This window comes from Antechinus flavipes, chromosome 1 (assembly GCF_016432865.1).
Source record: "Antechinus flavipes isolate AdamAnt ecotype Samford, QLD, Australia chromosome 1, AdamAnt_v2, whole genome shotgun sequence".
NCBI classification, from domain to species: Eukaryota; Metazoa; Chordata; class Mammalia; order Dasyuromorphia; family Dasyuridae; genus Antechinus; species Antechinus flavipes.
The window spans coordinates 250930158-250943952 of record NC_067398.1 but is presented as its reverse complement, the minus strand read 5'-3'; the positions used below and the strand labels follow the sequence as shown (position 1 = coordinate 250943952).

Genomic DNA, 13795 nt, shown 5'->3' with positions numbered 1-13795 from the left:
ATGGGCCTGTAAGAAATCCACTGGGCCTGAAATGGACCTGAAATGCAGTTGGAATGGAGAGAAGGGATCTTTTGAAACAGCCACACCATTTATTAATTTCTTTGATTTCTATTCTCTTAATTCCTAACGTCTTCAAATAATAATATAATAATTTCTAATAATAATAATAAATAATTTATAAAATTTTCAAATAATGTTGTCACAGAAAGGACCTAAGGAGGTTTGCCTTTGAGATTAGTTATGTTGGTGTAATTCCTCTTTATCCTGCAAATGAGTTCATGCTTTATGACTGAGTAATCTAGACCATGAAGTCTAACCATAAGGCCAAACACTCAGGAGTGTCACAATTTACTTGGATTATCTGGGACCACACATAGAGAAAGGGCAATCAATTATCAGAATGTATATGTCTAGTAGGGATTCTAGTTACCTGTTTATTTAAAAAAAATGGATCTGTGATTTCCTTGTTGTAGGAAAAGACTAAGAAGAAATATTCTCTTCCCATGCTGATTTCTATCTGCTCTAAAATCCAGTCTTCCAGGGGTTAAGTGTTTTGTCCAAGGTCCCACAGCCTGCCTATGTCAGAGGTTGGACATGAATCCAGGCCTTTCTGGGGCAAATTCTCTATAACTGTCTCTGGACCCTTCTACCCTTGGTAGCTTCCCATTTCATCCAATCATTCACTGATGCCATTTCAATCTCAGCCAGCCATTCCTGACCTGACACCACCTGATCCAGTAGACTCCATACCACTCCTGAGACCTGAAGCTCCACATTACACTTTCCAGATTCCCTGCCCCAGGCCCTGGACAAGTTAAGCAATTTATTTTTGGAGGGCCCAACCCAGTGGATTGGTGATTGGGTTCATACAAATTAGCCCACTTAGCCCACTTAGCTCATCTATTGGCTGATTCTGGACTCTAGACCATGTTTCAATTTCATATCCCATCCAGCCAGCTGGCCAGCTAGGTCACCTCACAATCTGCCTGCTACCATCTATCTTTTTCCTTCTCCCACTTCTTACCTCACAGAAAGATAAACCTTTCCCTGATTGTCATTCCCCTATATATATATATTATTTTTCCTTTTTGGGATTTAAGTTCCTTGAGAACAGGGACTCTTTCAATAATTTTTTTAGCATCCCCCAGAGTTTAGCACAGTGCCCACATCCCACCATATCCCTTCCCTTTACACCTACCCACATCCCTTTCAAATCTGGCTATCTGTGTTGACCATTACTGGTTTGCCCTTAATACTTTTTTTTCATTCATTTGTTCAGCTGAATCAAGTTCAGTGTTTGGATACCCATTACCTGCTATCTTTCTCTTTTTGAAGCACATAAAGAAAGATAGAATTGGAGTTTTGTTCTGACACTATTTAGCAAAAAGCTAGGTCCTTTTCCTTTCTGAGGGAAGTCTACGCTCACCTTGGTCTAAAGGCATTTTTGCACAAGAGGGGAAGTCCCAGGAGTGTGCAAGAGCTGGGACTTGGGCAAAGGCATCTATGCCTGAGGCCTGGTTCTGTGTGTTCATGCATCTCTACTGCATGACTAGAAGGCCACAGCTCCCACACTCAGCTTGGCTCGGGTACTCTCAGAGGCTGCCAAAGCCCCTGATCAATGCTGCATTGCCCTGCCAACATTTCAAGCCTGACTAGCTTTCTTTCTTCCATTTATAAACAACAATGTCTGTCCATGAATTCCATGGCATGATGGGAAAACCTATTCTTTCCTAGCACTATTTGTGCCTCAGGCCCAAAGCATTATGGGAAAGTGAGTCCTTTTGGATTTCTATTTTATAAGCTCATTGTTTGAATGTTTGTTGATTTGAAATCCATCATTCTCCAGCAAAGCAGATAAGAAAAAGGGAAAAGTTTGCCAGTCTCCAAATTATAGAAGGGTTGTTTGCAGAACCAGGAGTAGCCAGGAAGGAGAAACTAAACCTTGAGGGGAAAAAGCAGGATAGGGAAGCTTCAAAGCACAGGAAAAAAATGGACTTTACCCTCCCAAGAATAAATATCTCAAGTAGAAACTGTTCCTTTTAATGAGAACAAATAGGGTGAGAGTAATCTAGAGGGATTTTAAAAGCAGGCTGGCTAGACAACCTAACAATAGCCCCAAACACTTCCCAGCAGGTGGAGGAGTTCACAGGTTCTTTTCTCCTTAATCCTGCTCCTCCACTTCTAAGTAGGTGCAAAATGCTCCAAATGTTCCTGGCTCTCTCCCTTTCCCTTCCATGTTCTCTTTCTTATTTCTTCTTAATTTTTTTTCTATTTCTCTCCCTCCTTCTACCCAAAGTAGAAGATAGTTGGGAATAGTTAATGTGAGGAACTAGGCGATGCTTAAAATTACTGCCAACTGGAAAAGAAAAGAATGATGGAGAATACAGGACTTGAGGAATTTTAATGCAAAAAAAAAGTCAATACAGTGCAACATATATCTTTCACTCCAGCCTGGCCAGGCTACCTACATATGTACCCCACAGAAAGGACCACAGGTGAGAAAAGTAGTCTTGCTTTTAGGGGTCCCCAATATGACCAGGCAATGAGCAGAGTCCTTGGCGAATTACATTCAATTGCTAGTCTGGTCTGGGAGGGAACCTAAAGGTCTCAGGTTCAGTGACCTTTGGCTGAGTCCATGTCTCCCTGAAGATTTACCCTGTGTTAAGGTCAGGAGTGCTAAATGACTGGGACGGGGTCTAGGCAATATGTGGAATAAATTACTCCTCCCTCCCTCCCTCGTTTTCTTCCATCCCCACAGTTAAAACAGTTGCTGCTGTTCTTGGGGATAGGACTGATTGGGAAAGGGGAGTGGGGTCCTGTGGTGAGGCAGCTTATCAGGGTAGAAGTTTAATCACTGGGACTCCCATCACCCACATGCCCAAATAGCTCCTCCCAACTGTGTCTGCTCCATCAGCGCCCTGAAAACAGAGGTGGTAAGGAAGCCCTGGGCAATGCCCTTGGGGACTCTACCATCCCAAACTCTGCTTGGGCAGGGCCTGCCCATCACTGACAAATCCAATTCAACACGAGGCCTGTTTTACAGCTGATCTTCATCAATCCAGATGGTTTTACGCTGTTCCTCTCCTATCTTCTCCTTGATGACTCGGATTAGGTCCTCCACACTGCTCCACATTTCAACCTCCACTGAGGCATAGAGACAAGGTAGGGCTTCCAACTCTTTCTCCTTCTGGCGGCACACCCTTAAAAATTCCTCCTCTGTCTCAGGCCTGGGCAACAGTTTCCTAGGGTCAGAATAACAGACATACACTCAGTGGTGTTTGTGTAAAAAAAAAAAAAAAACTACTTTGTTCCCTAACTGGTCTTCGAAGGAAAGAAGACCAGGATGATAGCCATGATGGTAACCTGATACTCCAGCCATACATTTCATTTTCTACCTTTAGGCCCTTGTGTAAGCTGTTCCCCATGCCCGAAATGCACCCTCTGAGAATCCCTAGTGAAGCCCAAATGGAATTGGAAACCTATTTCCAATGCCACCTTCTATGTGAAGCCTTTCCTAATTGTCCCAGTGGCTATTGCCTCCTTCCTCTAATTATTCTGAATTATATCTGAGATTTTTCTGGTTTAGGGAACTCGGTGAACAAACTCCCTCCCTCAATGCCCATTTATATATCTTGTTTGTATATAGCAACTTACATGTTTTCTTTCATTTGATTGTGAACTTGAGGGAAAGGAATGATTTTCTCCTTTCTTTGTATTCTTAAGAACTTGGAACTGTGCCTGACACATAGTAGGTGCTTAATAAATGCTTGATGAATTGACAAGATAAATGCAGGTAAACACCTGCTCAGAAATTTATGATCTACCTGGGCAAGCTGAGAGGTTAAGTGAGTTTCTTAAATCAATTTGCCAGAATGTGTGTATGTGGGGATGGAGGAGAAGAAAGGGAGAAGGGAGGACAACTAGATGGCTCAGTGGATAGAGTTCCAGCCCTGGATTTAGGAGGACCTGCATTCAAATTTAGTTTCAGACACTTATTTAGCTATGAGGACATTGGCAAACCACTTAATCTCTGTCTCAAGTTTCCTCATTGGTAAAATGGGGACAATAATAGCACCTCCTTCCTAAAGTTGTTGTCAGAGTCAAATGACATAATAATTGTAAAACCTGACACATAGTAATAACTTTATAAATGCTAAGTATTATTACTATAAATTCATGTTTTCAATTGACTGGTATTGTTATAAAGTATTCAATATTAGGGAGTTGAACACAAGTACTGAAAAAATTCAAAGGTTCAGGAAATAATGATATCACCATTCAATAAAACAAAGTAAGCATTCATCAAGTTGTCTACTATGTGTCAGACATTGTGCCTTGGGGAATACAAAGATAAAAATAAAACAGTCCCTGCTCTCAAGAAGGTTATATTCTATTAGATCTTGGATTTATGATGCTGGTTCACAGATCTGAATCTAGAAGATCTAGAAGAGACCTTTGAAGTCATCAAGTACAACTTTTTCATTTTACAGATAAGAAAACTGAGGTCCAGGATGGCGAAGGAACTTTGACAAGTTCATATCAGGATAGAACATAGAACATAGAACAGATCTGAGCTTGGGTCTTCTGACTCTAAATCCAGTGCACTGAGCTGCCTTTTCTCCCAATTTGGTAGAATGTAATTAGCAATCATATCTGTTTTGGCCAGAAATCCCAAGAGTCTTCCCCTCTCAGATTTATTTATTTATCTGTTTGTTTGTTTATCGTTGTTTTTTTTTTTTTTTTTTGTTTGTTTGTTTTTTTTGACTAGGTGAAAGAGGAGATTCTTTGCCTCAATTGTTACTTAACCTTAATCACTGAATGGATATGACCTCAATTAAACTGAGATATAGAAAAGACCTTAGTTTAGAAAGACCAAGGTCTCCCATTGCATCCAGGGTCACCTGCAGTGGTCCTGATCTATATCTGGCCACTAGACCCAGATGGCTCTGGGGGGAAACGAGCCTGGTGATCTTGCACAGCCTTCCCTCATTTAAATCCAATTTACTTGCATCTCATGGAGTCACCTCCCTGTCATAGTCATCTTAGAGGAACAACTTCCCCAGCTCGTAGAATAAAAACTGACATTTATATAATGCTTTAAAAGAGTGCAAAGTATTTTTATGTAGATTGTTTCTTTTAAATCTCACAGCCATTCAATGGAATTGGAACTGAGGGGATGGTGAGGAGTCAAGGTACTCTAACTGCGACTGGCTATCCTGTGCCTACTTACTTCTGGTAGGCTGCTCCAAAGGCAATTTTTACATTTGCTCTAGCTGGCCTAAGCCCCTGTCATACTTGAAAGCTTCTTTAATCCCAGTATATCCTAGCAGGACACAAGGGAGCAGGGAGAGCTATGGGCAAGAGGACTGGCTTTCAGAAACCATCTTTCTCCTAGTTAATGTCATTGGAGAAATGTGAAACCAATACCAAAACACCAATGAAGCACTAAACAGTAACACAACAGTTAAGTAGCCTATTACTTATAGTATCTAGCACAGTGCCTGGCACTTGGTAGGTGCCTAATAAATGTTTGTCATATTGGAAAATAAGTCTGGAGAGAAAATGTGTGCAGTGAAATGTCACTAAATATAGTATAACAGGGCAAGGTGACATAGGGGAAGGAAACTGCCTTTGAAATTGGGATAAATTTCATAATTTATCTCATAAATTAGCTTTGAGATCTTGAGTACGACTCTGGACTTTTGGTTTTCTCATGGTAAAAATAAGAAGCCTAAACAAGATGATTTCTAGTATAGGGATTTTTAACCTTTTTTTGTGCATGTCTTGAATCCCTCTGACATGACATCCTGACAAAACCTATGGATTTCTGTTCAGAATGATGTTTTGAAATGTAAAAACTGAAGTGCATAGGATTATAGAGGTAACCAATTCTACTGGATAATTATAGAAAAGTCCCAATTAGTACAGATAAAAAAATCACATGAAATGATTGCATTAATTTTTTTTGTATTTACTTGAAATTATAATTTTATGTAAAATATGATAACTGATTCCAACCCAAAGGAAATGTGATGAGAATCTGAATAATCTGACTACTTCTTGGGAATTCATTATTAACACTAATTGGGAATTAGCTACATCAAGATAGAAAACAAAACAAAACAAATAAAACACCTCTCTCCCCCCTCAAAAAGCAACCCCCAAAACAACCTAACTAAATAGTTTCCTGACATGGGGTTAAGAACTTGAGAAGTTGTCTTCTAACCTTAATATTTTATGTTTAGAATCTCAGAATGCCAAGCCTATTTCATAATTCAACTCAAGTTTCCATCTCTTTAAGTGTGATGATGGGCAAGTCACAACATCAGACTGTCTCAGTCTTTTCATCTGTAAAATGGGGTAATAATAGTACTAACCTCCCAAGGTTGTGAGGATCAAATGAGATAATATTTGTGAAGTACTTTGAAAACCTTAAAGTACTATATGTGCTAGCTATCATTATAACCATCATTAACGTTATTATTGTGTATTAGTAATACATTATGATATATTAATAAATAATGTTACAACTAATTATTATTTTATTAAAATTTCTGAGTGGCTAGTTCCTCTTTTGGTCCCCTAAATTATCTTGCATATATACATATATATATTTATAATTTTTTTTCTGTTCAGTGACTTCATTAGTATACAGAACTCCCTGGTGAGGAACCTCCCACTAGTGCAGATGGTCAACTCTGAAACTTAGTCTTAGAGTCTTAGAGAATTGCCATTTTGTTGTTCAGTCATGTCTGGCTCTTTGTGACCCCATTTAGGGTTTTCTGGGCAAAGATACTGCAGTGGTTTGTCTTTTCCAATCCATGGAAAATGGCCACCAGGGTGAAATGGGTCATTCAGATATTAAATATGTGGGATGAGATTTGAATTCATTTCTGACTCCAGGCCTAGTGTTTTATCCACTGTGCCACCTAGCTATCCTAGCGAGTTGTCTATATCCTTGAAAAATTAAGTGATTTGTCCAAGTTGAGCTGCTAATAGTTCAGATGTAGGCCTGAAAGTAGATCTTTCTGATTCTGGGACTGGCTTTCTATTGACTACATCATTCTACCTCTCCACTTTTTTATTTAAGTAGACATCTGGTTTCTACTTATATGTGCATATGTTGTTTCCCCCAGTGAAGTATAAGTTCTTTGAGGGTAAAAAATTGTTTTTTAATTTTTTTTTATTTTCAGTGCCAGCACACAGTAGTCACTTAAATTCTAGCTGATAGACTCTTTATCTTGTGTCTACTTTTAATTCTAGCTGATAGACTCTTTACCTTGTATATACTTTTATATGCATTATATGTATATAAGTGTTTATATACATGTATACATATGTATATATATGTGTCATTTTGCTCGATTATCAACACTGAAGACAGGAACTATTTGATTTTTATCTTTTTTTCTCTAGTGCCTAGTACAGTGATGCTCAGTGAATGCTTGATTGAAAGAACACTTTAAGATTTACAAAGTGCTTTACATATTTAAGTCACTTGATCTTCACAATAATCCTGTGAGAGAGCTGCTGTTAGATTTATCCTCATTTTAAAGCAAAGAAATTGAGGCAGAGGGAGGTTAGCCAGTTAATAACCCAGGATTTGGACACAGTGCTCCTTCCATGACGCCATCTAACTGCTGAGGTGTTTTGTGTTCATGTCCGGAGCATATGCAGCCATGCAATGAGGAGGATCAAGAAAGGCTTTGCAGAGGAAGTAAGCTCTAAGTAAGGGTTTTTAAATTGAGGAAGTTTGGTAAGCCAAGTTGGAAGGGCATCTGGGTAGAGGGAAGAATATGGGTAAGGGCAGAGTTAGGAGTCAGCAGGCTGTATGCAAGGGGGGAGAGCTGTGGGTGAGGGCAGAGAGTGATATGGCTTGGGCTAGTTTCCTTGCAAGGACTAATAAGGGTGGCCACACTGAGAAGGGCAGTGGGAGGCTGTTTAGGGTAGCTACTGGGAAACCAACCACACCAACAAGGAGAATGTGAAGCCTTCCAAATACCTAGGCAGGCTTCCTGAGGATGTTCCTGGGGGAGCTTTGTAGATTAAGGGCAAGATTGCTGGTCGACCCATATAAATATAAAACTCCCTGAGACATTACCTGAATTTCTTAATATTCTTCTCTGAAACTCTGATGAAGAGAACAATGGGATAGATCTTTGCTTTGATCAAATCTTTTGTGCAGCTTATCCCGGCCTCCAGCAGACAGTGTTTATTCTAGAAACAAAAGTATCACAGTTTCATTGGAGGATAAATGTCCATATTGCATGTGCATGTATGTGTATACATGTGCCTATGTACAATGGTAGACTGCTTGTCCAATAGAGAAGCTGGCACCAGAAAAAAAAAAAAAAAGGTTAGCAACTGAGGAAACAGTGAAAACCAGAAACTAAAAATACTTTTTTGCTAGAGATGAAAAATGAAAGCACAGAACCAATTTAGACCAACACACCCGGAGACACACTTGCTACTCCTCAGATGTCTATACATTATAGAACATAGCTACACATGTTAGACCAGGAGCCCAGGGCCTGAAATAAATTAGGTTATAAGTAAGCTCTTTATTGAAAAATGGCAGAGATCACTGGTGGCCCTTGGTGGTACTTCAGATACATGATACTAACTGCCGTCAAGCATGTCCCTGGGATAACTGTATCAGGGTAGAAAGGGCTTGAGAGTTCTGCTAGGTGGTGAATATTTTGGTAGACTGGTCAATTCTTTGAATCTATTTCCAGGGTTATTCTATAAATCTCTTTTCAGCATTGGGCCCCAGTGATTCTAAAAGGGTATTTAACTTGACTTCCTGGTTAAGCAGGAAGTGATTTTTCTTGCCTTAGGAATGTAAAGACAAATTTAGAATACATTCCTTTCTAATCTGTGCCTCTTAGAATCCCTGGTTTCCTTCAAAATTAATTTCATATGCTACTTCTTAGGGGAAACCAATATTAGAAAGCTTGCTCTTTTAAAATAATTATCTGTTCATATGTTATATCCCTTAGTAAAATGTAAGCTCTTCAAGCTCAGTGCCTAACCTAAACTCCAGAGGCTCCATATTGCCTTGAGAATCAAATTAACTTCTGTTTATTAATTGGTTGGTTGTTGTCTTTCATTCTCTAAGAAGACTAAAATAGCATCACTATGTTAGAGTCAAGGTACAAGGTGTCGTGTGGTTGATCAGAGCAATACAAGCATGGAAGGCTTTACCATGGGTTGGAAACAAATAGTCCATTTGGGATGCATTCTCTAAATCCATGCATCTCACATTTTTTTTGAGCTCCTTCAATTCTGCTTTATTCACAGAACACAGCACCTTCTCTGTACCAGTGTCCCCCATGTCATGCAATCAATTCTAAAGTTCTAAGAGACCTTGTAACACTTTTTCCGACTATCACATGAGCACTTGTCCTGTATGAGTTCTCCATAAAATAGAATTTTTGGCAAGTGCATATTTGGCATTCGAATTGTCATTTAAAAACTTTCTCAAGCAGGTTCCAGTCTTGTTCTACATTATTCCCCTTTATGTACTCTATAGTCTGGCTAAACCAACCTTTTTGGTGTTTTTTAACATAAGTAGAATTCCAAAATTCAATATGTTATCTCCATTCCTTTGCATAGATTTTCTTCCTCTCCCTCCCATACCTGAAATGCAAGTCTCTTCTTGCCTCCACCTTTGAAAATTTCTTCAAAGCTCAGCTCAAGATCTACCACCTACAGGATACAATTCTAAATTCCTCAGCTTCTAGTTCCCAGCCCTGAAATTATCTTGTATTTATTCTACATATAATTTGGATACACTTGTATGTGTATGTGTTGTCTTTAACAGACTGTAGAGCTTGAGGGCAAGAGATGTCTCATTTTTATGTCGGTATTTTCAGTGCCCAGCAGAGTCAATGAGATATTGTTGTTTAGTTCTTTATGACCTCATGGATCATATATGTCAATATTTTACATATAGTAGGCATTTAATGTCCTTTGAAATGCGCAAGTAGGTAGGGCAAAAGTGGATAGAGCACTGGGCCTGGTGTCAGGAAGAATCATATTCAGAAGTTTAAATCTCACTTTAGACACTTACTAGCTGTGTGATCCTAGGTAAGTGACTTAACCCTGTTTGCCTCAGTTTCCATATCTGTAAATGAGCTAGAGAAAGAAATGGCAAAGCTATTCAGTATCTTAACTAAGAAAACCCCAATGGGGTCCCAGAGAGTTGGACATGACTGAAAAATGATAACAAATGCCTTGAGTTGAATAGAAATCACTTGAAAGCTTTTGGTCCCAAATCCTTCCTTGGTTATGCTACTTACTACTTCTGTGACTTAGGGCAGGTCGCTTAATATTTCTGGGACCCAGTTTCCTTGTCTATAAAATGAAGACATTGGTCTAAACCAACGGTGCTAAACTATATAGAAAATAGTAACAGCAGGTCATTAATCTGTACATAAGGATCCTGTGGGCTGTGTATTGACTTACTTTTAAAATGCAGTGTTATCAATGTTTTACTGTATAGCCATCTCTTCCACAACACAGCTTTTCCCATCAATTTCAATATATCTCTAATCAGAATAAGAAATTGAATGAGAATTTTTTGGGAGTTTTGTGGAAGCTGCAGATAATACATGAAGGCCAGCAGAAGACACCGAACCTATGATTAAATACTTAACCCAAATTATAGAATAAGGTATTGTAAATGCCCCATAAAAAAAAAAGAAAAAATTCAGACTTCTCTACTATGAAGGAAGGACCAAAAAATTTAAGAGAACTTTCCAGATCACAGGGGGAGTTGTGTCCCTAACTCCTATGATGTGGAAGTGATAACTACATTTTTATTTATTTTGTTAAATATTTCCCAATTACATTTTAATCTGGTTCAGGTGGCATTCAACAGCATTGTAGCTGAATGAGCCTGCTGGCTGTGTATTTGACAACTTTGGTCTAGATGGCTTCTGACATCCCTTTTAGTTCCAAACCTATGATTCAATTATCTTTCCTTGTCATTCTTATCACTCATGTCCCTGATCCTTTGTCATCCGAGTTCACTGAATGAGGGGAATAACTCTAAATAATAACATATGGTATGTAAGCTTACTGATTTGTTTAGTTGTTTTTCAGGCATGTCTGACTTTTTCATGACCCCATTTGGGGGTTTCTTAGCAAGAGTACTGGATTAGTTTGACAATTCCTTCTCCAGCTCATTTTACAGATGAAGAAATTGAGGCAAACAGGGCTAAATGACTTGCCCAGGATTACAAGCTATTAAGTATGTGAATTCTTAATTTGAATCCAGGTTTTCCTGACTCCAGTTCCAGTGCTCTATCCACTGTGCTGCCTAGCAGCCTAAGTTTACTGATAGTTGTGCTCAAGTCTTTGGCTTATGCATCAAGATGGGACAGAGACAGGAGAAGGACATTAAATGTAAAATTCCTTACCATTTACCTACATGTAATTGTTTCATTTCACTGAGATGGCCAAAAGCTTATGTGCCCCACAGCCTAGTGTAATGCCCTTGGATTCAATTTAAGCATTTTTCTTGTCTAGAATAGGAAATAACCTCCATGCTTAGGACTGATAGACTACACAATGCACGGACACTTGAGAACCAAAAAACAGGACAACCAAAGTGTTTGCTTAAATTGTATACATATACTTTTTCTCATCCCCTGCCAAAGACCATTCTAATCTCCCACTTTCCACTTGTTCAGCAAATGTCGTACCTGACACCAACTCTCTCACTTTGTCTGTCTCTCACTGACACATTCTTTCTCTATCTCTGGCCCTGTTATCACAACCAGACACACACATACCTAACAATGCAAACTAGGACACAAACACTGAAAACCATTAAAAATAGAAGATGGTTCTGCTAAATAAACACGCTGGAGTCCAGTACACAAGGGCAATGAAGAAGCTAGAGAATGGGAAGAGAAAAAGGGTTAGCACAAGAATCAAGTTAATTTGGAGGTAAAGAAGGAGAGAGAACATGAAAAAGAAGGGGAAAAAGAGGATCAGAACTTGGGAGCATGGGAAGGAAAGAAATAAGAACAAATCTTACAACTCTGGTCTTTACCAAGATGGCAGCAAGTGGATTATTAGACTTTCAGGAAAGAGATGCATATAACATAGACAGATCAAAGATGGCTAATTCCAACCCTAAGTCACCTTGGCAGCCACAGCTTCAATATTGGCAGGAACAATGCATTCGAAGGTGTTTGGATTCTTTTCTCGGGAGAAGATGATGGTTTCTGTTCTTTCTTTCCTCAAGAACTCCTCCTTTGTTACAATATCTAGAGAGGGAAGACAAGGTTTTAATTGTAGTGAGACATAATGGGTAGGGCAATAAAATTGGAGTCAGGAAAAACCTGTGTTTAAAATCACCTTAGACGCTAACTAGTTCTGTGACCTTGCAAAAAATATTTAACCTCTCTCAGTCTCAGTTTCCCCATCTGTAAAATGGGGATACCAACACCTGTAGTATTAATTACATAAGGTTGTTATAAAATTCAAATGAACTGATATTCATTGAATGATTTGCAAATATCATTACTGTTGCATAACATCCAAGACTCTGCCTGTCTTTTAAAGGGTCAGATCATGTTCTACTCCTGCGGTCAAAATATTCCCCATTGCCTAGTCCACGATGGCTTTTCCTTCCATTAGACTTCTGTGCCATTTACTTATCACCTACCTCACTCAGAGGACAATTCTCATGTATATATGACCTTACACACTATTCTTCAGCTCCATGGCAACATGGCGATGACCTTGGATTCTTGAAGGCTATGCCAGTGGAGGGTAAGTTCTACTGAATGTTATTAAGTTGGAAAAGCTGTAAATATAAGCCTGAGATAGAGCATTTATCATGAGTGTGCACACACAGACACACATATAGATATCCCTTTCCTGACTAGCTAGGACCAGCCTTGTTAAGTATGAAAGGACTCATGAGAGGGTCAATCACTAGATGAAGAATTTTTTATGAAAGTAACACATAAAATGAGGAAGAGATAGGATCTGTACTCAGCAATAAGATCATGGATAATCCTAAGCATCAACATGCTATTGGTTGTCATATATGTGAAAATTATTGATCTAAGATGTATACACATATATTCACATGAGAAAGCATGTCATAATGGATAGGGAGCTGGCGTAGAGTCATCCTGATCTGACTTAAGAAGGAATCTGTGCTTCCTTCTTAAGCACATACTGGTGTGTGACCTTGGGCAGACAACTTAACATCTCAGTGCTGACAGGCAAATAATCAAAATCCTGTATTGGTTCACTCCACATATTGGACCAAAACTCTAATTTCTTTAGGAGAGGGAACTCTTAGAGAGCAAACTCCAGCTACTATTGCATATGGTACCTGCTCTGCAACTTATAATCTTAGAGAACTCCCACAGGCAATGAGAACTTAAATGACCTGTCCAAAGTTACATAATCTGTATTTATAAAAGGTTCTAACCTTTCTTTCCTGCATCTATTTTCCTAACTCCAAGGCCAACTCTCCACTATGCAACACTAATGCTCCCTCCTCTTTCTCTCCCCTTCCTCTCCATTCTCTCTTCTTCCATTTTCTCTCTTTATCTTTCTCTTTAGCCATCTATCCCTCATCTCTCCCTCTCTCTGTTTCTGTCTCTCTTTCCTCTTGATCTTTGACACCACCTCGTTCAACTCCCTCATTTGAAAATAGTAATAAATATCAGGTAATAAACCTCAAAGATAAGATTTTAATCTAGATCCTCTCTCTCCAGAGCCACTGCTCTTTCCACAGCTAAACACTCTCATATGGGTCATTGTT

At 39.1% G+C, this 13795-nt stretch overlaps 1 protein-coding gene across 1 annotated transcript in view; it reads right to left on the bottom strand.

Moving 5' to 3' along the window:
• Nucleotides 1–2382: 2382 nt before the first annotated feature.
• CARD11 (caspase recruitment domain family member 11) overlaps nucleotides 2383–13795 on the bottom strand; it is a 138374-nt gene continuing 126961 nt past the window's right edge. The window contains exons 23-25 of the mRNA XM_052000080.1: nucleotides 12154–12278; nucleotides 8102–8217; nucleotides 2383–3242 (exon numbers count right to left, since the gene is read on the bottom strand). Of these exons, the coding sequence (XP_051856040.1) occupies nucleotides 3038–3242; nucleotides 8102–8217; nucleotides 12154–12278 (446 nt within the window). The 3' untranslated portion in view covers nucleotides 2383–3037. The remainder of the gene's footprint in view (nucleotides 3243–8101; nucleotides 8218–12153; nucleotides 12279–13795) is intronic.